General features: G+C 28.8%; 1 protein-coding gene across 1 annotated transcript; it reads left to right on the top strand.

Moving 5' to 3' along the window:
- Positions 1-269: 269 nt before the first annotated feature.
- LOC129960579 (uncharacterized) lies at positions 270-27,043 on the top strand. The gene is made up of 7 exons (XM_056074072.1): positions 270-393; positions 3,716-3,831; positions 15,626-15,701; positions 16,068-16,414; positions 24,052-24,174; positions 26,231-26,347; positions 26,867-27,043. The coding sequence occupies exons 1-7, from the start codon at positions 375-377 to the stop codon at positions 26,972-26,974; spliced, it is 906 nt and encodes a 301-aa protein (XP_055930047.1). The 5' UTR covers positions 270-374; the 3' UTR covers positions 26,975-27,043.

The following is a 27,043-nucleotide window of genomic DNA, read 5'->3' as shown; positions in this document are numbered from 1 at the left end:
TCTAAGCTTATATTTCATTGCAGACGAAAGCTAAAAATTACGTACTGCTGTTCATTCTAGCCTTCATCAAATTGAAGGAATAAAGGGAAAAAAATTATTACTTTCAGAAAGAAATAGAATTCAAAATAATGTTTCCAACATTAAAAAAACTTTTTTTTTAATGTTTCAACATTAAAAAAATGTTCTGCATATTTTAGGCAAAATATGTAGCGGCGCTATTGCCTTGCCAAGTTTTCATCTTGCAAATTCTTCTATCCTTTAAACTAGAGTAATACATCTCTTATAGCTGGCAACATTATTGTTGTTGTTTGGATTTTATTGATATTGGCGGTTCATTTTAAAACAAGCATTTCAATCTACTGAATAATTGTGTTATGGATCGCAAAAATGTGGGTAAGTTTATTTTAATGAAGTATATTATATAATTGTAAGTTAATTTGGGGGGGATACATCTTTTATGAATCTTGATTTAAACACAAAAACTAATGTTCATTTCAAGTAACAATACAATAAGGTCTGTCAAATAATATTTAAATTAACTAAAATGCAATATTAGCATTTTTTATGCTTATTGGTAAAAGCAATTTTATTAATGCTTATTGATAAAACTGAAGACCACTGTACAGAATTTTCGACAAATATTAACTAAAGAATACATTTATGCTACCACATTTGACAGTTGCCTTTAAAATAAACTACAGTACAGTATTAGAGTACTATCGCCTTTAAAAACCTACAGTTTGGCGATTGCACCGTATTCTTTAATTTAGCCAAAATGGAATTGCTGAATTTTTTTTTTAAAATATAAATGTGGATATAACAAATAATCTAAATGTTAAAAATTCTTGTATATCAAATTAATTTTAAAATTTAAGCTAGAAAATATGGATTGGTAGAATTTGGATTAATTTTGCATTCCATATCTTAGAATGTACAAGCTGCTTATTAAATAAAAGCAATTTTAGTAAAATTTTGTGTTTGTTTAATTTAGTATATTTCTATTCCATTTATTACTCACCTCTCAAACTGCAATAAGTTTTCCATTGCATTTTGTTGATTTCATAAAAAGTTTTAAAATAAATAAATAATTTGAAAGTTTTAAACTTTATTATGTTGAAATCAATTTAATAAAAGTAACAAGAGTTTTATTCAAATTTAGACTAATAATTTCTTTCTGAATTTATATTTAAGAAGTTTACATAGAACTTTTATGCAGCAAATGATCTTCCAACTAAATTAAAAAGAGAAGATGTTTATTTGTTTCTTTGACAGAAATTTTTCAAACTTATTTTTCTTTCTTTTAAACATACATACCTATTTATATGTAATGCACAGTTCCATTAGACTTGACACTTTTCCATTGAAACATGGATTCCAATGTTTTTGTAATCCAATTTTATCTTTCTTGGAATTGATACAAATCTGCAATAAATTTTTTAGTAATATACTGGGGTAGTACACGCAAAAGATACGAGTAGTGTGAAAACAAAATCTGTGTGCTACATAAAGTTTTAAGACGAAAGAATTTCGACTTCATAGGATATTGTGCAAGCCTCTCAAAAGCCATTCATAGTGCAAATAATACATGGAGAGGAGAGCTGCATTTGGGAATCAAACTTCTGTATTGGGAAGAATGCATGGAGGTTATATTCTTTTTTTCTCTCTTTTCTTTTACTGATCACCTTTGTTTCATCCAGTCAGGAAGTATCTGAAAATAAAAGGAGGCAACCTATTTGAAATTTTGTAAAAAATTTTGTTGTCAGTGGAAAGGTGTTCTGCATTCTTTTCAATGATTTTATTTATTACGTTAAAAGAAGATTTGGTGCGATAGCTAACCATGTAAAAACCAAGAAGCACATAGGAAAGGTATTTACAATGAATGTGAACTATTTTTTAATGAGCAATTTTTCCCACAGCCGATCATCATCAACAGCAGCAATAGATCTTTCTCCTATGCCAATTAGTGTCCCTTTTTGTGACTGAATTTCTAATTTGGGGTGTTATTGTTTAAGATAATTTGTTATTTTAAATGGCTCTTAGCAAAATCTCCAACTGAAGATTTTTTTTTTTTAAGCTTAAATTCATCTGTTATTTAGTAGAAACTGTGCAGCCTACAAAATGGCATTTGGCATTAGAAATATTTTTACAAAGCACTTTGAAAATTTTTTAAACTGTACAAATTTTCTTTGAATTTCGATGAAGCTACAAACAATAATATTAGAAATGTTTTCAGTATTAGCAAATCTTCCCCTTTTTTGTAAATGGAGTTATGGTGGATCATCTTGTATCTTTTGAGGTTGTAACAGTAGGTTTAGAAAAGATATTTTGTGAAATTTAAATTTCCCTGAGAAAATCTTCCATCTGTTTTAATGGACTCCTGTAGAATTATAAGGGGAGCAGGGTCGTTGAAGTAAGAATTAGGGGAGAAAAAACCCTCATTTGTTGGTTATTGATAGCGATTTATGCCGTGATATTCACAATGCCAGAAAAACATTGGCTGTTGGCCTGAGAACTTAAATGAGCGATATTTTTAATAATGATATGAAATAGTCAACTGACTTTATCAAATGGCTTATTGAGAATTTCCAAATTAAATTTCTGATTCTTTTATATTCCTTAATAGCATTTGCAGAACTATTTATTTATCTGCTATGTGCTCTATATATAAGCATAGAAATGCTAATTTAGGAGAAGGTACAAATAAAGAAATACTGAAGAAGTTATCAAGAAATATGATTGATGGAAAAAGAAGAAAAAAATAGAATAATCCTGAAGTTGTTTTATTGTAGGAGAAAGACTCTCATAAATCTCTATTTTTGCATTTCAGTTTTACCTCTTTAAAGAAATATTTCTGCATTTTTAATCTAAATTTTTGCATATTCATTAGCTCTTTGAAAAACCAGGACTTATTTGTCTACTTTTTTTTTTTTTTCTTCTTTTTCTTTTATCTGGCTTAATGAAACTGAAATTATTGCAAGGTGAAAGCCCAAAAGAGTTTTTAATGTAATGAATAATGGGAATCATATGGTATGAATAAAATATTTATTTGCACAGAAACAAAGTATCATAGTATTCTAATGATTGTATAAAAGGAAAATTTCTTTAAGTTAAAAAGGCTTGTGCAATTTATACTGATTATTTTCAAAAGAAATTAGCTTTGGCCAGTCCCTAATTAAAATGCATCTCCTTAACCGATATAGAACAACCTCTATCAGAGAAAGAAAATAACGAAACAAAATTTGGGAAATGGAGGAAAACTGCAGATTGAATCATAAAAGAAATTTTGAACTTTAGTCTCGAAAAATTGAAAACAAAAGGATTTAAAATAATGTATAAATAGTTTTTGCCTGGACATATTTTTTTAGTAAAATATATGTATAATTTGTTTAGGTTTTTTTGTGTGTGTGTGTGTGTGTGTTTCTATAATTGTCTGTCAATTTTTAAAAATTAAAAAAAAAAAACTTTTTAAATTCATTTTTTATCCATTAATTTTCTTTTAAATAGTAATGCCACAATATTTTTAATATCGCAAGCATTTTCTTGTGTAAATTTATTTTATTGTTCATTTAATCAAGCTTATTTTATTTCTCAGTGTTTATGTTTCTCGCAGTTGATTATTTATGAAGGTTTGTCCCAAGCTGTTTCATTGAACCTTATCTATTTCAAATTATATGTGAACTCTATAACTGTCTAATTCATTTGTTATATATTTTAGAGATCTTCTCACCAATAAAGAATTTTGATGAGGGGAAAAATAAACGACGTACGGATAGTTTTTCAAAATTTTTGAAAGGACCTGAAGCATTTAAAAATAGTTCTACAAAAGCTGAGGTAATTTCTTACTTGTATTTTGTTACTAATGTAGTTTCATTATGTTTAAAAATAATTGTTGCTGATATTGTTTGTTGAATTGTGCTGTTAAATATTACTTTGCTATTTTATCAGATTGATGCAAGGTCTAAAAAAATTTAAATACCACTTTTCAGATTAAAGCAACAAATAAACAGTGATACAAGTTTCAATGTGGGGGGAATAAATGCCTTAGTAGTCCTTCATGTAGCTCAAAAGATTGTGAAAGAAGGTCAATAATGTGAATATCTTTAAGTTCATTTGGCAAATAATGGATATGCCAAGTGAGACTTAAACATGGCTCATTGTTTGATACTAAGAGAGCTTTCAAGTGAATGAGAATTAATAAAAGGGAATTGGTAAGAGAGGGAGGATTATAAATGTTATAAAAACCAAACTTTATTTTAAAATAGTATTTTAAAGAATTCTAAATTCATAAGTAAACAGTTGAACCTTTTTTTAAAAATCTAGGAAACATGTCTTTCTTACTAATAAAACGAAGGGGCCAGAAGAGAAAAAATGTAAATTATAGAAGGATTACAGATACAAAAGTAAGCTAGATGTTTGATGACCAATCTAAAAATTATCCTGTTTTTATAATTAATATATGCTAATTACAATTATGGTTGTTTACTTATTACTGAAACTGTAATTACTAAGTGATGTCACTGACAGAAAGTAATGTAATCTTGGGAAAGTTCCAGAACTTTCTCAAAGTTTCAAGGAAAAACTGGTCTTGGTTGATATAATGTTCAGACCATCTGGATTCTTCTAGGAGATTCCTTCTGTTGCCAAGATTGGCATGTCAGGGATATGTTTTACCACTTTGTAATAATATTTAGTTATTGAGCAGAAATTCTACAGGCAATAACTTTAGTATCTGAACTGGTGTTGCAGGAGCAAACATTTAGTAGCCTTGCTCATATAATGAATGCAAAGTGGGCTAAACTTGATTACATTGTCTGCTGCATCTAAAATAATCATTGGATAGAAAATATTAATTTGAATAAATATCCTAGATTCACTAATCAGAAAAGCAGGACTGAAATACCTTTGCTTTTAAGATGAAACAAATTTTTAAAAGTGAAAGCTATTAGCCAGTAACCAGATCAACTTAAATAATTATGCTTGAAACTTTTGCCATTTTAGCAGATTGGATTTCCAGTTAGAAAAAATTAATCCAATGGCTGTCGGATATGATTATGAATTCTATCTCTATACTAAGATAACTCCCATCAGACATTATTCAGAATTCTTCGATGCTATATATAATATAGTTTTATTATGTAGAATGAGCATCTATGATAAAACTCATTTCAAGTTAACTGGATATCAAAACTCGGGAGTCAAATGTATCCCATGATCTTTATAAGTCAACGAATATACAATAGTAAACGAGTTTTTATTTTTTAATATTAATTTTAATTGAATTAAATATAAGATGAAATACAATTCGTAGCAAACAACATTAAAAGATCTTCATCTTTGTGTGCAAGTATTGTTCTTTAAGAGCATCAAAGGCAAGCTATTTTGTATATCATAAGCATGTTAAGCTTGTGGTCTACATGTGTTCCATCATGAATATGTAACTTTACTGTAATAACAATTTGTAATTAAAAAAAACAAAAACATTCTGCCTTTGAATTGATTCTGGGATTATAGTGAATTGAAATATGTGTTTACAATTTATAGATTTTAGTCAAAATGGCATATTAAATTTCCTTCAAATACTTACCACTAGAATTTTAAAATCTAATTGAGATTTAAACAATTCAGAATTTGTGATTTTAATTTCAAGTAAACAATTTGTTGAACATGATGCCTGAATCATATAAATATATATATCTTATAATTATAGCTAATTTTGAAAAGATTTAAAAAGCAAATGAAGATTTTCTTTTAGATAGGAAATAGATATGCGAGGAAAAACTAATTTATTACTCCTCTTATTTTTTGACATACCTTAAAATGATGAAAGCTTCTGGAGAATGATTTAACTACCCATGGAAATTATGATTGGATTTTGTTTTTTTATAGTTAAGATATTTCTGCAATAATAATAATTTCTGTAATAATGATTATTTAGAAATCAACTTAACATAGTGGCATTGCTTTATTTATAAAGAATTTATGGTGTAAATAATATAAGATTTTCAGATTTATTCATTTTTCTATTCATCTGTATTTACTCATTTTTTTAGAATAAAAGCAAGAATGAAAGTTATTTCAAATTAAAATTTCCTAAAAAAATTGACTAGTTAAATTTTTTGTAAAAAAAAAAATGTGTCTTGAAATTTAATTTTTAACCATTTTAAAATATTCTACTTAATTCAGATTTTGAAAAATATTATAGTTAGAATTTGCCTGGATAAATTTATAATTTCATCAATATAATATCCTTTTATTGTTTAACTTCTTGTAAGAATACTAGGTGCTTTGATAGCTTTCTGCAAATAATAAAATTAACATTTCTTTGATTTTTTTTTTTTTTTTCCAAAATTTTAATAATATAATTTAAAAAAAACGCTGAAAAAGGAGTTGAATCATATCGCATTATATTACTTCAGATTATCTCATAAACTCTAAGAATTCTTTCAAAGTATTAAATACTTTGAAGGAATGTTTTGCTTATTGTGACACTCTTTGAAATGAAAATGCTTTCATGTTTAATATCTTTAACGTAAAAATTATTTTAATTTAAAATCAGTAAAGAATTATGTAATAAAATATAATAACTAATGTTAACTTTTAAAAAAAATTGATGCTCTGTTACTAATATTATCTTTAAAATAAATGAAGTATTAAAAAGCAATATTTGTTAGAAAATGTGTGCCTTGTCAGACTTATTAATTTGGAAATTAATACAAAGTAAACTGTTTCATTGTCACAAAACTTTTACTAAAATCTTCATTATGCTTCATGTTTCATAGTATTTGTTATTACAATTTTAAGGAAATCTATTTAGAAGTTTGAATTTAAATGCATTAGTTATATAGAATACTCAAGCTTTTTCTATCTTGAAAAAGAAGAGTAGTCTATCAGAGGATCTCCGTTTTCTCGATACTTAGTATTGGATTCTTTACCAAAAGACTCGCAGGCTGTCATTGGTAGGTGTGTCCTCTTTTCGCTCAGCACTTAATATTGATTTGCTGTCAGATTTGAATTTCTATTCCTTTTGAATTATTTTTGCATTTCATTTTTTATATAGAATATTTCATTGGATTTGTGAATGAAAGTTGAAGAAATTCTGTTCAATAGTTTGACATCTATAGCATACAAGTGATTTATGTAAATCATTTTTTTTATTCAAGTTTTTATTGTAGTAGCAGTGGAACTAGAACATTACTCATGCAAAGAGACATAATTTGTAATTAATAAAAATTTATTTCACATTACTCAAGTACCCATTGCTCAAGATGAAATTTTCTTTTTTTTTACTAATAAAAAAAATGCCACCTTAATTAATTGCCTCAAAAATTTCAGTAAAACTTTGCTTATACGTCAGTGTGAGCAAAATTTGAAGAACTTATAACATGGCAAATACTTATACCAAATGCTATAATATATGAAATCAACTATTGAAAGCAACCTTGTTTAATGTTGTATGTGAGAAGACAAAAATATATTTATGATTAGAACTCAACGGAATTCCAAATAGGGTTGTAACTTCACTGGGGAAATCGAGAAAAAACTGGGATTAAAAAATCATCTAGAAAAAGTGGGAAATGCAAGAAATTTTCCTTAAAAACTGGGAAAATACAAGGAATTTTAAATTTCATTCATTTTTATTTCACCCCCCCCCCAATCTAAAAAGTGCTAATATATTTAAGATCGTTGTCATAGCTCTAAAAACAAAACAACGCCATTTTCGACTGTTAAACCACGTTATCTCCTACTCCCCCCCCCCCTCCTTCTACATAGATCAGTTCAATTTTCAAGACTGTGTAAAAATATTGATATTAGAATAGTGAGTACAAGCTACTTGAATGCTTGTGGGGCTACTGAAATTGAAAAAATGCATTTTTTACGAAAGTTTTTTTTATATTTGCAAAGAATACTACAAAAAGAATATCTGAATCCATGTCCAAAAATTTTGCTGCTTTAAAAGCTGCATATTGTTTAAATTCAAGTTTGTTGAAAAACAATGCAATATTATGTGAAAAGCGAATGGTTGATTCGCTCCAGCTTCTTTATTCCAAAGTACAAATTTCCACTGCATGTTCAGAACATGGAGAGATCCAATTTGAAATCCTGAACAAACCAAAAAGTGAATGCAAAAAACAGCTTGATTCATTTAATGAAGAAATTCGTTTAGATGAATTCTAATATAATGTTTGGATGTCCAAAGAAATTTCTGATTTTTGAGAAGTCTTGTATTGTTACATAACAATGCAGATGTCGAAAGCGGATTTGATTTTCAACAAGGATATGCTTGTTGAAAATCTGAAATAAGACTCTTTAATTGGTCCAAAAATTGTGTATGATGGTATAAACTTTTATGCAGGTACCTTAAATGTTCCGATCTCAAGATATTTGCTTCAGTTTGCAAAATTGGCGCTTGTGAAGTATTATGAAGCTTTAAAAAGGCAGAAATAATTCAGTGGAGGGAAGTCCAATAAATGCAAAGTAGATTTGCAAATTAAATTGTTTCTAAAGAAAACAAACTGAAACTGATGACTAAAAAATCTGCAGAAGTTGCAAAAACTGATGCTAAAATATATGAATTGGCAAAATAAAAATTTTGCTATTTAATATTTTTTGTTAAGTAATCATTAAATTGTTTGTATCATGATAAATCAGTGGCGTTGCGTGGCAAGGACAGCTCGCAACGGTCGGTACTTTTGGGAGTGGCGATATTTCGCAATAAATAATATTTTGTATTCTGTATTAAAAATGTGAACTTTTTTTTTTCATAATTTTTGCACACAGATCTTTTTATTATTTAATTTGTGACGGGATGCGGAATTCCCTTTTAGTGAGTGTAGTCATCTAAACAGAATTTGGTTTTGAAGAGTTTTGGAGAAAACGATACCAGCTCTAATAGAGGAAACTTTTTAGAATTGGTGCACTTAATCGCTAGGTATGATCCTGTACTTCATGAATGTCTCAAAGGATTTAAAATAGGTAACAAAATATCAATAATTTATAAGTCGCAAGTAATTCTTAACGAATTTATTGCAATTTTGGAAGACAGATCATCATATGAAACAAGTAAAAAAAGGACAAATGTTATTCAGTTATAAACAACAGCTCTCAGGATGCTTCTGACAAAGATCAAACAATTTAGGTATTGAGATGCATAGTGATAGAAAATCAGGAAGTAGGGGAATCTTTTATCGATTTCACCAAAAAAATAAAACTGGTGAAAGAATTTTAAAATAATTTTATGCAAGCTTGAAGTTGCTGATCTCGATATAATGAACTGTAGAAGTTCTGCTTACAATCAGGCTACTTTTATGACTGGAGAGCATTCAGAAATTCAAAACAAGAATAAAAGAAATCAATCCTAAAATTGAATTCGTACCTTGCACAAACCATTCTTTAAAGCAGTTTTTTACATATTGCCTCTATCTAGGTGAATTCAGGGCCTTATATATAATATACATTAGAATATTATAATTTTTTTCCATGTCCACACATCATTGGGAAACTCTGATAGTAGCTGCAGGTAAAAGTTTAAAAAGGGTTCAGTATTTGCGATGGAACATGAGGAACAATGACATAGCATCATTACAAAGACACTTTGGTCATTTTGGAAACACTGACAGAGATAGATGAAAGCTTAAACACAACAGCAGGTGCAGGAATTTTGTTAGTTATTATGCAATAATTTTCCTTTCTTTGTTTCTTGGACCTCTGGCAACCTGTGCTACATGAAATGAATGATGCATAAAAATATTTACAAAGGGATTCGACATGAAACTGTGCGTTCAGAAAATAAATGCTTTACAGATAGTTTCGATAGAGAAAAGAGAAATCGACAGACAGCGCTATAAATTAAATAAAAAATATTTATAAAGACCTTGGCATTTCCATGGAATCTCAGAAGTGCAAAACGTAATGGCATATTGACGATGAAAGTAAAGATATCAACTCGTCTTCTGAAAACGAGTTGAAATAGATACCGTTTCCTTTCTTTAGATAGAATAATTGCAGAAATTTATGAAAGATTTCAGCAGCTATAGAATTTGGCTGAAAAGTTTATCTAAACCGACTATACTACTAGATTTGGACGACATTAAGCACAATCCAGGCTCTGCATTTGTCGAAATTAACGAACAGGACTTAAAGCTTGAACGAGTTCGATTACGGGCTTCCATAGCTGCATAAGCAATGAACATAAATTGATTAATGTGCACCGACTTGGATTATTATAATTTATTTTGAAATCCAAGCTGGAAGATAATCTGCCCTACATTATTATAATGCTACAAATATTCCTTACATTTACCATAAGCAATGCCAGTTGTAGGAGAAACTTTTTAAAATTAAAGTTGATCAAAAATTATTTAAGATCAACAATAAGTAATTTAAGGCCAACAAATCTGGCTATCCTGTCTATTGAGCAAGAACAGGATGCGTAGCGTCATGAAAATTGCTTGTATTTGAAAATTCTTTTTAATCACTTTAAAAGTGCTTGATTTTGAGAAAAGTTCCTAAAAAAAGTGCTTAATTTTCTCCTGAAGAGCGAAAAAAATTTTTCATTTTGCTTTGTTTCCCCACAAGTTGAATATGATAATTCGAAATCATGGTCATAAAGCTTGTTCACCGGATGTATCAAACAAGAAAAACCAACAAAAGGAAAGAATTCGGAGAAGGAATCTAGGGGTTCCAGGACATATTAAGATAACGCTTAGTGATTCATTTTTATTTTCTTTTAAGGTTTTTTGCTCCCATTTTCATCAATAATGTACATTACCACTTATTAAAATATTGGAATAGTTATCCGGAACGGGCAATACGAAATATGTACTGTTCGACACTTGTTGCAATTCATAAAACGTTCGAACTTCAATTTTTAATGGTTAAGATGTTAAAGAATTTATTTAAGTATATACTTAAACATTTATATGTCGGTAAAGAAGAATATGCAAATTGGTCCTATCAACGGAAAATAAGAAAATGAACGGGCAATACGAAATATGTACTGTTCGACACTTGTTGCAATTCATAAAACGTTCGAACTTCAATTTTTAATGGTTAAGATGTTAAAGAATTTATTTAAGTATATACTTAAACATTTATATGTCGGTAAAGAAGAATATGCAAATTGGTCCTATCAACGGAAAATAAGAAAATGAACGGGCAATACGAAATATGTACTGTTCGACACTTGTTGCAATTCATAAAACGTTCGAACTTCAATTTTTAATGGTTAAGATGTTAAAGAATTTATTTAAGTATATACTTAAACATTTATATGTCGGTAAAGAAGAATATGCAAATTTGTCCTATCAACGGAAAATAAGAAAACAGCAGGATGAATTTTGTGCCCCAAAAAGATATATCGAACACAGGATCAGCTGCTCTAAAAACACTTACACATTCGATCATTTTCATTCATATATCGTTTTGGAGCAATCGCTTGAACGATCTATTACAGGAATTCAACTGTACTATATTGAATTGTAATTAATTGCGGTATGCAATTACATTAGTCAATCGCGTAAAATCTAGTGTGATGAAATTTGAACTTGAAGCCTTAAATTTTCAATGATCGTGATATCTTTCGTGATACTTTTTTTTAATGTCCCCATCCATTTGAAAAAATTTTATTGGTGGGACCAAACTCGTCAAATTTTAGTTTCGACTAAAGTGTGTGTGTGTGTGGGGGGGGGGCTGCTGGATCTAGTACTAAAATTTTTTTAACGAAATAAAAAAAAGTTTTTCACAACTTTTATTTTGTATGGTTTAGATTCTATGATTTTATAACGATTTTTTTTTTTCCTTTTTATAACTCTTTTGGAGAGTTTTTCTCAATGAAATCTCTCCGAATATATAAAGGTTTGTCCTGAGCAACGGCCACCATAAGCCATTGGAGTTAGGAGCATGAAATTAGGGAAGTTATTTTTTTGGATACTAAGAATGGTTTTCTCAAATTTTTAGTTCTATATTTAATTAAAAAATAAAAACAGAATTTTAACGTGTTTTCATCATGACGTCAAAGTATATTATCGCACAAAGATTATTTTAGCACCGTTTTAAAAGTTAAAAAAATCTTATCAATGATAAAGATTTTGTTTGAATGAATGTATTTTTACTTTCTTGCATACGTAGTATAGAGAAAGTATAGTAATCATCAAAAAATTCGAACTCGAGATTTGACGAATCTCCATGTTTTAGACCTCCCTGATTTCGAGAAACACATTTTAAAAAAATGTCCGTCTGTCTGTGACAAAGATAACTCCAAAATACTTTCAGCTAGACAGTTGAAATCAGTATGCGGTTTTCACACCAAATTTGCAGATATCTATCAAATTTTGAATAAAATATGATCACAGAAAGTCCGTCTGTCCAGCCAATCGAATATAAGTTAACACGATAATTGCAAAACGAAAAGAGCTAGTTAAATAAAATTCTGTATACAGATTTTACATCTATAGTGTAGACATCTGCCAAATTTTGACCCAAATTCAACTTCGAGTTGCCTGTCCTCTGCACTTTCAAAAATAAGTAAAAGTGATAATTCAAAAACACAATAGCTTAAATGTTTGAAATTTGGTACGGGATTTTGTGACTTCAAGTGCAGTTTTGTGTCAAATTTTTGTTTCAATGGATGGTGAACACAAATTCAATTTTTGAATACAATTAAAGCATGCTAGAGCTTAATTGCCAAATAATTCGATAAGGATAATACGAAAGATTCAGTAAAAGTACTACATTTACGACAAAAATTAATATTTCGTAACTGCTATGTAAGGCGTTCTCAAAGATGACACCTTTATGAGAGAGTATGAGAAAAAATTTTGGAGAGAGCACTCCGCTGGTTTTCTATAGTTTTAAGAGTTTTTGAAAAATAAGTTTCAGACACACTTTATAATAATAATTTTTATTATAATGAAAATCAAAATAATAGCATTGCTTCTTCGAATCGTTGAATCACGTTATTTTGCAGCTGTTAAAGCCTCAATAACAGAAGTGGGGGGGGGGGAGCTTTCCTTGCTTTTATTTAAACTTTAAAAAAATTTGCACTGCGGTATATTGTCTTGCTCTGGTTTCAAAAAATTCTTCAACTGGCATTTTTCCTTTTTCGTATACAAAGTATAGAGAAAATATTGCAATCGTCGAGAAATTCAAATTCCAGATTTTGAATCGACGAATCTCCACGTTTGAAACTTACTTGAATTCGAAAGACACATTTTCCGAAAATGTCTGTCTGTCAGTCCCAAAATATTCGTGCTAGACGGGTGAAATTTTTTATAGGTCTTTACACTATATATGTAAATTTCTATCAAATTTTAAGCAACATCCGTTTAATGGAAATCTGTTTGTCTGTCATGCTGAATCTTATGCTTCAGAATATAAATTAGCATGCTAACTACAAAATAAAGAGAGCTAGATAGATAAAATTCAGTATACAGATTTAAGATCTATAGTACAGACATCTGTCAAATTTTGAGCAAACTCCAACAAGGGATTCACCATCTGTTGGTCTGTACTTTTAGAAACATGTAAACGCGATAACTCAAAAATGCAATGACTTAATATATCAAATTTGTATGGGATTTTTGTGACTACAAGTGCAGCTTTTTGTCAAATTTTTGTTTTAATCAAATGGGGAAAATGCGGCTGAAACCCAATTTCGCTTTTTGGATACTTTCAACCGCATGCCAGGGATTAATCGCCAAAAAACTTGGCAAGGATCACACGATAGAATCAGTCATATTGAATCTTATTTGTTGTTGCTTATATAAAAATCAAATACAAATTTTTTATTTGGGATGTGCTTTCTCCACTGATAAAAGCTAGCGGGTATTGTTATTCTATTATAACTAACTCATAAGTGCTGTTTGTTTTTCTTATTCTGTGAATATATACAGAAAAAAACTAGAGAAATCCCCCCACCCCCACTCCAGAATTGAGTGGCAACCCTGTACAAATATCCATTAACAAATGTTTTTTTTTTTTTTTTTCAAATTTTTGAATATTATAACGCAATTTTTCTAATGTCTGAAATTATTTTTAATTGGAGTAAAAAAAAAATCTGTTGCACCAAAGAATTTTAATATCTAATAGTTTTAGATTGGTCTAAACAATTCTTAGAAATCAGAGAGCTAATTTTTTTCAAAAGTCATTAATAATTTTTAAAGCATGGTACATATTGTAGTTAAATATGAGTGGTAACAAATATTGTCTGCAGCACAAAACACCGTGGTAACCATTTTCAAAAGAATTTAACAGCCATTGACCGTGAAAATGCAAATTTTAAATCGCTTCTTGAATAGCTAGAGAACTTGTCACAGTTTTCAAATTACAGACAAAATTTTCAGTTTCAATTAGGTAAAATAAATCTTACTTAAATCAAAAGGTATGTTATTTAGATGGGTTGTTATCCTGCTAACATTATCTCAGATCTGATTGTCACAAATGTACTGACAAAAATTATAGCAGAAAATATCATGCACATTGGCAGAGAATTTTAAGAAATATATATATATAATAATTTTTTATACACTTTAGATGTAACAATATAATAATATTAAAGTTTTATTTCCTTGCAATGACATCTCCTGTATCCATACTGTTCACAAATATTCAAATCAGAACTAATCATTGAAATCAGTTTGAAACAAATAGTGATAAACTTACAGAAAAATTGCAATGCCAATTTTTTTTTAAAAAAAATTGCTAAATTAGAATATAAGGAATAATAAAAATTTCCGACCTCAACTCACTGACCTTTGCCATTAATTCATGTTTATATTTATTCTCGCTTCAATAAGTCAGTCAATTTAAACATTAAGAAAACCTGCCTGAGTTACTAGACGCCAAAACCGAAGTTGGCATTTCGCATGCAATAATGTTATAGACAAAAAGGGTGGGAATATTTTTAATTCTGCTCAGCCTAAAAGGCGACAATGGATGATTATATATGCTGATATCTCATTTCCAATTGTCTTGGGTACCACCATGTTGTTTGTTGAAGCATTACTGTGCATATGCAAAGGAAAAACGGTTTTTAATAAATGAAAAAATAACTATTAAACTATCACAAAACATTCCTTTATGTTTCAAAGTATTTGTAAAAAGTGTTTGACAAAATTTATTCAGTAATTTTTATTTTTTATAGGATTTTTATACGATGGGAACATGTATGTATCCTATAGAATTAAAAAAAAAAAAATCTTTATAATGTTTTCACTAGGTATTCATTTTCAATTTTCTGAGCAATGAAACGGTTTGTAGCAGATCTATGAAGAGTTATATGTGTTAGATTATTATATTTTATGGATATTATTTTGATTGTCAATTTCTCAGTCAACAAAGGAACTGAGAAAAGTGAAAAAGTCAGTTTTTAAGTCATTAAAACACACTATTATATTCTTTCTATGAATTTATATTAAGTGTAAATCATGTGTATTTCATATATAATGAGGTGGTTTGTATTTTATATCTATTAAGTAGTTTGAAGCAAGCAAGTTTACAGTGTTACATCTTTTCTATGAATTATCCCATTTTTTTTAAGTATAAATCCAGACAAACTTTCACTTTGAGAATATTTTATCAATAAATTTCTTTAATTCATAAAAATTTATGGTTCATCATTCTTATTTAGGAAAATGTTAATGAGGAGATTCTTTCTATTAAAAACATTGCAAGTAAAACAGTTCAAGATAAATCTACTGAAAGTGGTAAGAAAGATTTCATTTTTTTATGTTGGCTATCCTTATTAAGGATGTATTACATTCTAGTATTTTCATAGAAAACCTAACAAATATCAAAAATAATTTTCCTTTTTATCTAAAACTTCCAATTATTTAATTATGTGTTTACTGAAGTTGAAATAATTATTTTAGCTTAGTTCATATCAAGATAATATATGTTATTTTTCTACAAAATTTTGATTGTTTTCTTCTTTAAATGCAAGGGTTATATACCTTGATTTCAGTAACAGTCTTATATATATGTACAGTGAATTTTAAGTCCTATTCTGGTAATAAAGGACAGAATGTGTTAAAATGTGTTTTTTTATTATTTATTTTGATTTTTTTTAACAGAAGTAATATCTTCATTCAGCCAAGATGACTCATTTGTTAGTTGTCCTGGATCAGACAATTCTTTGAAGAAAGTTGATAAATCGGATAATTCCCAATCTTGCTCTTCTAAAAAAAAGGATCTTTCAAACACTTTTGTAACTGCAATACATAAGGAGATAAATCAGCAGAGTGATGCTGAACGCAATACTGAAAGAAAGCATGCATCAAGTACAAATTCCTTGCAGTTGCATTCAATTGAAAATTCTGTGCAGCCTGCCGCTATTGCTGTATCTGAAACCTCTAGAACTAAAGAAATTAGAAATACCAATCCACCATCTTCATTGAACCAACATAAACAATCATCTCAGGTGAGCATTCTTAAGTATTTGTACAAGCATTATTAGTAGCTTTTCTGGTATAAATCTTTATTCTTTGAGGAATATCTGGGAAATTCTCTTTACATTTTATAAGTTTTGTTTTTATCTGCGATAAATATGCCAATTTTCCAGCAGAATAAACAAAATGGATTTTTTCAAGGTGCGTAGCCTCATAAAAAGTGCTTAATTTTCTCTTGAAAAGCGAAGAAAGCCTTTCGTTTTGTTATGTTTCCCTATAAGTTCAATACGATAATTCGAAATCATGGTCGCAAAAGTTTGTTTACCAGGTGTATCAAAAAAGAAAACCAACAAAAGGGAAGAATTCGAAGAAGGAATCCAGGGCGTTCCAGCATATTTTAAGATAACGCTTAATGATTCATTTTATTTTCTTTATTCCTTTTTCATTTTTACTCCCATTTTCTTCAAGAATGCACGTTGCTATTTATTAAAATACTGGAATAGTTATCCGGAAGGGGCAGTATGAAATACGTACTGTGCCTTATTTATTGCGAATCGAAAAACATGCGAACTTCAATTTTTAATGTTTTAGATGTTGAAAAATTTGATTTAAGTTATGAGTGGTAAGTGTATATTTGAACTTTTATGTGTTGCTAAAGAAGAATTTGCTGATTTGCCGTTTTAGAGCAATCACTTGACGACCTATTACTGGTATTCAACTGTACTACATTGAATTGTAATTAATTGCGGTATGTAATTACGTTAGTCTATCGCGTAAAATCTAGTATGAGGAAATTTTAACTTGAAGCCTTTAATTTTCAATGGTTGTGATATCTTTAACAGTATTTTTTAACGTTTCCATCCATTTGAAAATTTTTATTTGTTGGACCAGTCTCGTCAAACTTGATTTGATTAAGGGGGAAAAAACTGCTGGGTCCGGTACTTAAAATTTTCAAAGAAATAAAAGGGTCTAAAACTTTTATTTTTCAGGTTTTAATTTTTATTTTTCAGGTTTTCTGTCATATTCTAAAGATTTTTTCCCCTTTTATAACTCTTATACAATTTTTTTTTTTCCAATGAAATCTCTCTTAATATACGAAGGTTTGTCTTCAGCAATGCCCAGCATAAAGCCATTGCAAATGGGAACATGGAATTTGGGAAGTTATTGTTTAGGCTTTAGAGGACCATGAAGAATGGATTTCTCAAACTTTTAATCCAAAGTATAATTTAAAAATAAAAGCAGAATTTTAACTTTTTTTCATCTTAACATCAAATTATATTATTGCACTTTTCAATGCTTAAAATTTTGCTTGAATGAATATTTTTTTTCTTTAGTTTTAATAATTTTTGAGAAATCAATTTTGGATACAATTTATAACAATGATTTTTTATTATAATGGCATTCAAAATAATATCATTGCTTCTTCAAATCGTTGAATCACATTATTTTGCAGCTGTTAAAGTTGTAATAAAATGCTTTCTTTGCATTCATTAAAAAAAAAATTTTGAGCAGTTCCTTGAATAAAATTCTTCAATTGATGTGCTGTTAACTTTTGAAGTAATGAGTTATATTGTCTCGGGCTGGCTCCAAGAAATGCTTTTTAAAAAAATTCTTCACTTGGCAATTTTACTTTATATATAAAATTTAGAGAAAATATTGCTATCTTCACGTTTCAAACCTCCTTGAATTCGAAAAACATTTTAACTCAAGCGATTACCGATAGCTCAAAATTGCCATGACTTAAATATATCAAATGTTGTATATGAGTTTGTGACTGCAAATGTAGTTTTGAGTCGATTTTTTATTTTTATCAATTGGGAAGAATGTGTCTAAAACTCAAATTCGCTTTTCGAATACTTTCGACCGCATGCCAGGGATTAATCGTCAAAACACTTGCCAGGGATCTCACTTTAGAATCAGTAAAAATGTTTAATTCACACCTAAGGTTAATATTTTGTAACTATTGTCGGCCAATGCCACATAAGACATTTTCTGGCAGTATGCGATAAAGTTTTAAGGTAACGATCCCGCTGATTTATTTTCATTTTGCTTCTAACTACAAAGCTTATTTATTTATTTTTTGGACGTAATGAATTTGTTTCTGTTAATTATGAAAACTGGGATTTGTTAAAGCATTTTCATTTCTTCATAAAATATGTATAACATTTCTTCTGTAATTTTTTAAGTAATTTTTGCTTATAGTTAAAAAGCATTCATTAAAAAGCAGTTTTCATTAAATTTTAAGAACGTTAAACGTTCAAAAAAGACCTTTACTAAACATTAGAAGTAAGAGGCGCTAAGACAATTTTTTTTTTAATCTGATCATTTGTGAACGCTATTATTTTCTATTAAAAATGATCTTAAAAACTCATTTAGAAGAAGGCATTGTTCTATCGTCAATTTCATGGCATTTTCATGGCGAATCGTATGATGATAGACATATGAATGCTTTAGTTCTTAGCTTTATAAGATTGCAAATAAAATTACTAAATAGAATGAGTTAATGCAGGAAAAAATTTACTTTTTCTACTCCTGCCATGATGAAATTTGTTGTTGCTTGTATAAAAAATAAAATGCTAAATTTTTGGTCATACTGTGCTTCTACATAATAATCGACAATTTCAGAAATGTTGTGTCTATTTAAATGAATCGGTAACTTCTTAGTTTTAAGAAGTGTTGAAAAAAAACAGATCTTTATTGTTAATACTAGCCGCCTTTGGCGACCAGCCGGTTCGCCAATCTTAATGTTCGTTAAAATTTTCATATTTAAATATTTTATGCAATTCCTACTTTAATAGCTTCTTCATCAAAATATTTTAAAACTTCAAATTTTGATTATCATATAATTCATTCATAATATTATAAAGGCCTTCAGTCATAACGTAATATGTATCTCTCTCATTTTCTGTTGGCTCCCATAGAATTTATACTTTAAATTAAAGTGGAAAGGATTAATCTGAAATTAATATAATAATATTTTTTACTGAAACAAAGTATTTTTTTTTTTTTTTGTAATATGATTATTGAAAACAGTCACTGAGTGTTTAAACTTTATGGGCGCTAAAGAATATCTTTCTTAATTTATGTAATATTTCAAAAATTTGTCAACAAAATTTTCTCAGATTCATCATGACCAGATTGATTAATTAACAATGTTTAATTTTAAATGCATCAAACACTAAAAAAAATAATAAAACGAATCGTTTAAAATAATCGGTTGAAAACAGGTTAAAAAAACTACTTAAAAGACGATGGTCTTAAAACTATAAGCATACACAAAAAATATATAACTAACATAAATACACTTTAATTACAAAAGCATGCAACTAATCTAAAAATAATTTAAATCGTCCGTTGATATTGGTTGTCATGTCAACAATCAGAACACAGTGCGCATGCGCGAATTTACAACGCTAGTTACGGTAACGCAAATGCGTGAGTTTTTCTAAGCCAGTTGGGGTAACGCTATGCAGATTAGAAATTTTTATTTCCTTTATTCTGTTTTATTTTAATTCAAAAGTATTGCAGAATTATTCTGAAAGATTGATTAATTAACAATGTTTAATTTTAAATGCATCAAACATTACGAAAATAAACAGAATCCTTTGAAATAATCAGCCGAAAAATCTTAAGCCTAGCCTCATTAATTTCGGGGGAAAAAACTGAACTCTTACTCATTTGGTGGTAGGGAAAATGAATAATTTTTTGTCGAGAAAGTTAGCTTTTAATTAATAATTGAAATTCTAATTAAAAATTCAAAAAAAGGGACCCCAGGTGTACATTCCCGACCTCTAAGGTATACATGTACCAAATTTGGTAGCTGTAGGTCAAATGGTCTTTCTGTGGAGCGCCGACACACACACACATTGAACTTTATATATAAGTATAGATGTTTTTTTAAAGCAAGCGAAGAGGGGGAAAAAACTATTCTAAAAAATTAGGTAAAGCAGGTGTTCTTATTAAATAAGATATTTTTTAAAAAAATGAAACGAAAAAGGGGAAAAGTTATTCTATAAAATTGTGTAAAGCAGATGTTCTGTCTTAGAAACTTCTTTTCCCTTTCCAGCTGTGTTGCCATAGAAGCCTGCGCACAGCTGTTTACACGTTTGTGTTTATCTATTCAGATTTTATAACATCTAATCAGAGTAACGGTGAATATCAGTGTGTCCGTGTTCGTCAATAAATGTTAATTTTTTTAATAACATGATTAACGAAAACAGAGTCACTGAGCATTTAAACCTTATGGGAACTAAAAAATATCTTTCTTAATTTATGTAATATCTCAAGAATTTGTCGACCAGCCGGTTCGCCAATCTTAATGTTCGTTAAAATTTTCATATTTAAATATTTTATGCAATTCCTACTTTAATAGCTTCTTCATCAAAATATTTTAAAACTTCAAATTTTGATAGTCATATAATTCACTCATAATATTATAACGGCTTCAGTCATAACGTAATATGTATCTCTCTCATTTTCTGTTAGCACCCGTAGAATTTATGCTTTAAATTAAAGTGGAAAGAATTAATCTGCAATTAATATAATAATATTTTTTACTGAAACAAAGAATTTTTTTATAATCTGATTAATGAAAATAGTCACTCAGCGTTTAAACTTTATGGGCACTAAAGAATATCTTTTTTAATTTACGTATTATCTCAAGAATTTGTCAACAAAATTTTCTTAGATTCATCATGAGCAGATCGATTCATTAACAATGTTTACTTTTAAATGCATCAAACACTAAGAAAATGAAACGAATCGTTTAAAATAGACGGTTTAAAACAGGTTTTAAAAAAACTACTTAAAAAAGATGCACTTAAAACTATAAGCATATACAAAAAATATATAACTAACATAAATACATTTTAATTACAAAAGCATGCAACGAACCTAAAAAAAATTTAAATCCAGTCCGCATCCGTTGATAATAATTCGTCAACACAATGCGGAATTCAGAACACAAAGCGCATGCGTGAATTTTCAACGCCAGTTACGTAACGCAAATACGTGATTTTTTTTCTACGCCAGTTGGGGTAACGCTATGTGGATTAGAAATTTATAATTTCCTTTATTCTGTTTTATTTTAATTCAAAAGTACTTCAGAATGAATCTGAAGGATCGATTAATTAACAATGTTTAATTTTAAATGCATCAAACATTAAGAAAATAAACAGAATCGTTTGACATAATCCGCCGAAAAATACTAACCCTAGCCTCATTCAGGGGTGTTTGTGCTCCGGGGAAACCCCGGAATTCCGGGGATTTTGAACTTCGATACCCGGAAATTCCGGGGATCGTCGTTCAAAAGGAAGTAGGAATAATAATGAATTATTTATTTTGATCTGGGTAATTTTGTTTGCTTTGAAAGCAGAAAACGCAAGGTCAGTGTGTGTGGTGAAAACTTTTCCTTTCTTTCTCCAAAGGCAGTGATAATGCGTGAAAAGCGGGAAAAAACTTCTTTTTTGTTCTTTCCTTATTGCGAGTTATGACTCATTCCCCCGGTTCTCGGACATTCTCTTCTGGATTCTTTTCGGCTAGTAGGCGCGGCAGAAAAAAAAAGGGAGAGACTTCGTTCAACCAGATGTGCGATAACGTGACTCTGGGTTCAAAGGTCTTATCTCTCCTGGCGTGGCGCCAATAAGTAGAGAAGGGGAATTTTTCGCTGTATTAGCTATTTGTTATTGATCGCTTCGCAACTTTTTTTTCTCTGCTGTGTAAAATTTTCGTTTCATTTATTGATGCACGTGTAAATTTTTCGTTTCGCTTATTGAAATATTTTTTTATTTATGTACGCAAGAGAATTTCACTTTGAAATTTCAGCATATGAAACAGAAATTACCCCTTAAAAATTCATATCTAATTAGTTTTATAACATTAGATCCAGAGCTAAGAGGTAAAACCAGTACAATATTAGCTTTTGAAAAATTATCATCTTTTATGTCCCATATTTTTAGTGATAATGAAAAGTCAAAAGTAGAAGCTGAAATAAGGTTATACCAGAGTGATATTGATATCACCAAAGAAATGCTCTACACATCTGATGAAAGTGGAAATCAAGTCAAGTGTACAATTGATAAATATTGGTCTAAAGTTTTTAATTTAAAAGATGATTTCACAAATGATTATAAGTATCCTACATTGGCTAAATTGGTCAAAGCCTGCCTTAGCTGCTTCCATAGCCGATTAGTGGAAAGTGCATTCAACTTAATGGATACACTTGTCACTGACTATAGAACCTCTCTTAAGATTGATTCCCTAGATGCAGTGCAGACTATTAAATATGATTTAATGGCTTCTAAAGAAACCTCATGTGAAAAATATGGCTCAAAAAATCCAATGACTGATCCAATTCACAAAGATCTCTTACTGAATATGAACAGAAGTTGGAAAACATATCAAGAGGACTTAAAAACATGTATTTCAGATGAGTCACCTATAAAAGTCTCTGAAAAACCTTCTACATTAGCAGAAAAGCAAACTGCTTCTACCTCTGCATGTGCAGTTCTCGAGGAAATTTCTTCAACTGTAAATGAGGAAAATAAAAGTCAACCTTCCTGCAATTATGAAGTTCACCACAAAAGAAAGACAAGCCCACAAACATCAGAAAATAAAAAAAAAAGCAGCAGAAATTAGATAATTTTTTTTAAAAGAATTAATTCAGGTAATTTAAATATTTGCATAAAATGTAGTAGTTTATATGTTTGAAAATTTATGGCTATTAATTTTGCAAAAAAAAAAAAAGTAATTCATTGAACTTTTATAATTAGGTCATTTAGTACTTCATAATTGTAATTTTTCATTTCTCTCCCCCCCCCCTTCTCGAAACTCCAAAATGCCGGTAGTAAGTCCGTAAAAGTTTCCGGGGATTTTTTGGGGTCCCACAAACACCCCTGCTCATTACTGTTGGGAGAAAAAAAAACGGAAGCCTTACTCATTTGGCAGTGGCGAAAATGGAAGATGTTTTTGGCGGGAAAGTTAGTTTTTAATTAATAATTAAAATTCTAATTAAAATTTCAAAAAAAAGGGACCCCAGGTGCACATTCCCGACCTCTAAGGTATACATGTACCAAATTTGATAGCTGTATGTCAAATGACCTGGCCTGTAGAGCGCCAACACACACACACACTGAGCTTTATTATAAGTATAGATTATAAAAGTTGACTTAATTTTTGGTGTGTTTTTTCTTTTCATTTTTATAATTATTGCTATGTATTTGTGAAATCTAAAATTTTACAATAGAAGTTGTACAAATACAGAAATAAATATTAAAATTTAAATAATAAACATATACAAATTTTTTAAAAAATTTCAATAAAATCGATGCATTGTTATAAAACAGAAAAATATCTTATGCTTAGAAAATACGCAGGACTTATACAAAGGTGCTTAAAAGTACTTAATTTTTGCTGTAGTTTCTCAATATGCACCCTGTTTTTCCTCATTTTTTTTTCACGTTTAATTACATACACGTTTTAAAGTAGATTACATTAAGGCAGATTGTTTGCTACCTTGTTTTTAAAAAATGTGATTCTGCTTGCAGTTCTCAAAATAATATAATAAATTTCCCATGACAAATTTATATATTAAAATCCGGGAGAATAACTGTATTTAATCATAGCATTTTTATGCAAGTTTCAAAAGCAGATAATGTGTTGATCCTTGCAGGTACGTTCAGATAAGAATTCTGTACAGTCTGGCACTGCTGTTGTATCTGAAACTTCTGGATCTAAAGAAATCAAGAAAACTGATTACCCATCTTCATTGAGCCAGCGTAATCCATTATCTCAGGTGAGAAAGGATTTTGCAAACATTTTTAAAGTATAAAAATCTGTTTTCTAATGACCTTCTGAAAAATTCTCATCTCATTTAAAAATTCTAAATTTTTTTTGTAATTAAAGAATATAAAAAATGTTTTTCTCAATAGTTTCTTTCATCTACAAGTCTTCATGCAATTTGCATTAGGGCAAATTGATATATATATATATATATATATATATATATATATATATATATTTCAAATAAGCTATAATCAACGAGCTTGCATTTTTTTAAAGAAATATAATAGGCCTGAGAATTTCAATTTAGATATTTAAATCAGATAAATTAATTATCCATTGTACTTATATACAATTTTCAAAACCAAGCAATGTGTCATAACGTTTATATCTCTATATTCATATGCAACTAACTAAATCTATGAAATCAAATACTTGAGGTAAATAAGAAAGATTATATTTGATTTTAAACATATGAAGTGTTTCGTTTAAATTTCTACAAAAGTATTATGGAATAGCATACTGAATTTTCAAAATTATCTAAAGGATTTTTATATCTTTCATTTACAACAATAGCAAACGTACAAAGGCCTTAAGTAATCCTATTTGTTAGAATTTATAATTCAATTAGTTAAAAAGTGGAACTTAGTAGAAATATGCAGAGTTTACCTCAGTATTGGCTGCATAATTTATTTAGCAGCCAATACTGCGGACCACAGCATTATGCTGATATTGCAACTCAAACAATGAAACTAAATGAGCAAATTGTTACTTGTACATTATAGTGATGAATTCATTTTTTACTTTCGTGCATCCAAGAAACTAAATTTCCCAGGGTGACCAGCCAACTACAGATAGAAAAAATCAGGAAAATTTATTCTAAAACTTTTTTTTATTATTCTTATCGGGCTTTACAATTCGCTTGTCTTTTTTCCTAAATAAAATGAAACATTGTTGGCTTTCAGTGAAAATTAGTAATTTACTAACAATCAGGAACATGGGTCATTCGGATTTCTAGGCACACGTCAAGATGTTAACATTTATATTTCCGGGTGTTCGAAATATTGGCTATGTAGGACCGTTAGCGCCATATTTGAGAAGTTCCTCCGATTCTGAAATACAGCTGTCATTCAGCTTATTTCTACTTTACAGCTGTCATACAGTTGGATTCTACTTTAAATCGTGCTAGCGGTTTTGAATCCAATTTGTTAACAATAATTGTCTTAATTTTATATTCTATGTTATAAATGTTCCTCAATATAATGTTTTTGTTTAAAAACTAATTACTCTTTCATTGCAATTTCTTGCATAATTTATGGTACTGCAAAAATAATCTGATGATATATTGATTTAATCGTTTTTAGATTCAGTCTTGATTTGAGACTCGGTTTAGTCATGTGCTCTTAATCAAAACAATTTAGATACAATAAAGTAAGTTATAGTAGCATTCGGAATTGCAGTGAAATAGAAGAATTAATACAGAGTGAGTAGAGTCATGAAAATTGCTTAAATTTGAAAAACACATTAAGCAAGTGCTTAATTTTGAGAATGTCCTTAAAAAATATTTAATTTTCTTGAGAAGGGGGAGAAAGTTTTTTTTTGTTTTGTTTTCCCACATGTTGAATATAATAATTCAAGAGCATGGTCATAAAGGTTTGATTATCGGATGCATCAAGAAATAAAAAAAGTGACGTCATTTGTTTTACAATTGAAGACTCTGTGCAAATTCAGAAAAATTAAAATTCAAAAAATACATATTTAAAATTAAAATAATTTTTCAATAAAAACTATGCATTATTATAAAGCAGAAAATATCCTATGCTTTGAAAATATGCATGCTTGTACAAAGATGCTTAATTTTTTTGGCTAAGATACTTAAAAGTGCTGAAAAATACTTAATTTTTGCAACAATTTTTCACTACATATCCTGTATTAGAATGTATTATTCTTTCCTTTTCCAAAATAAAAACTGATATGATTAAACAAATTTTAAATAATATCATTGAAATCATAATTTTTTTATTTAAATGTATTTGCAAAATTTAATGAGTAAACTTTGCATTCTGCAGATTCAATCTAGAATTGAAAAAATGGTGTCTGATGCTCTTGAGACGCAAGTAGAAAATCTTCACCAACTAATGTGGTCTCATCACTGCAATTTGTTAAAAGCTTTATATGCAAATAAGGTATATGCTTTTATTTATTTATCTATTTATTCAAAATCCTAATGGTGAGAGTGAATTGAAAATTTTAATCGGAATTTTTCAATGCTCACATTATTGATTTGTTTATATAAGTAACAATTTCTAATCGGACAGGTGAAATGTTTTGATTTTAAAAAAAGAAAGAGAGAAGTCTTACAAGTGTTTTGCTGTAGTTTTGTCAAAAATTTAATTAGATACTTACAATATTTTCAAATTGATTTAAATAATTTTTCTAGGATTTCATTGATTTACTATATTCTGTGTAAAAAATAGCCGTTTCTATCTACAAGTATTTAGAAGGATCGTTTCGTCTTAATGGGATAGAAAAATTTCAGTTCATCATATCCTTGTTATGTAATAATTATTTAAATAATTTAATACAATTCAAATCATTAAAACTCTAAATTGAAGTTAGAATACAATGAGCTTGTTACTTTTCTCCAGGAAAAGTTTTTTAAATCTAAATATTGAGTATTATATGATTTTTTTAAAACTTTCTAGGAAACATTGGAGCATAGGCAGGCATTAGAAAGAGAAACTTTATGTAAAATAATGGAAGAACTTGCAGAAGAAAATCGTCAACTTCGTAATGCAGCATTCGATCAGTAATAATTTTTTGTGCATTTATTTTTCTTATGTATTTTGTAAAATTAATAAACCATTATATTTTAAAACATC

Source organism: Argiope bruennichi, chromosome X2 (assembly GCF_947563725.1).
Source record: "Argiope bruennichi chromosome X2, qqArgBrue1.1, whole genome shotgun sequence".
NCBI classification, from domain to species: domain Eukaryota; kingdom Metazoa; phylum Arthropoda; class Arachnida; order Araneae; family Araneidae; genus Argiope; species Argiope bruennichi.
Note: the sequence above shows the minus strand (reverse complement) of the source record. Positions and strands in the feature narration are given on the sequence as shown.

What these genes read in the sequence shown, in the direction of transcription:
- LOC129960579 (XM_056074072.1), top strand. An exon ending in ATAGTTCTACAAAAGCTGAG is followed by an intron (nt 3,832 to 15,625) that starts GTAATTTCTTAC and finishes ATTCTTATTTAG; the next exon opens with GAAAATGTTAATGAGGAGAT. An exon ending in AGATAAATCTACTGAAAGTG is followed by an intron (nt 15,702 to 16,067) that starts GTAAGAAAGATT and finishes TTTTTTTAACAG; the next exon opens with AAGTAATATCTTCATTCAGC.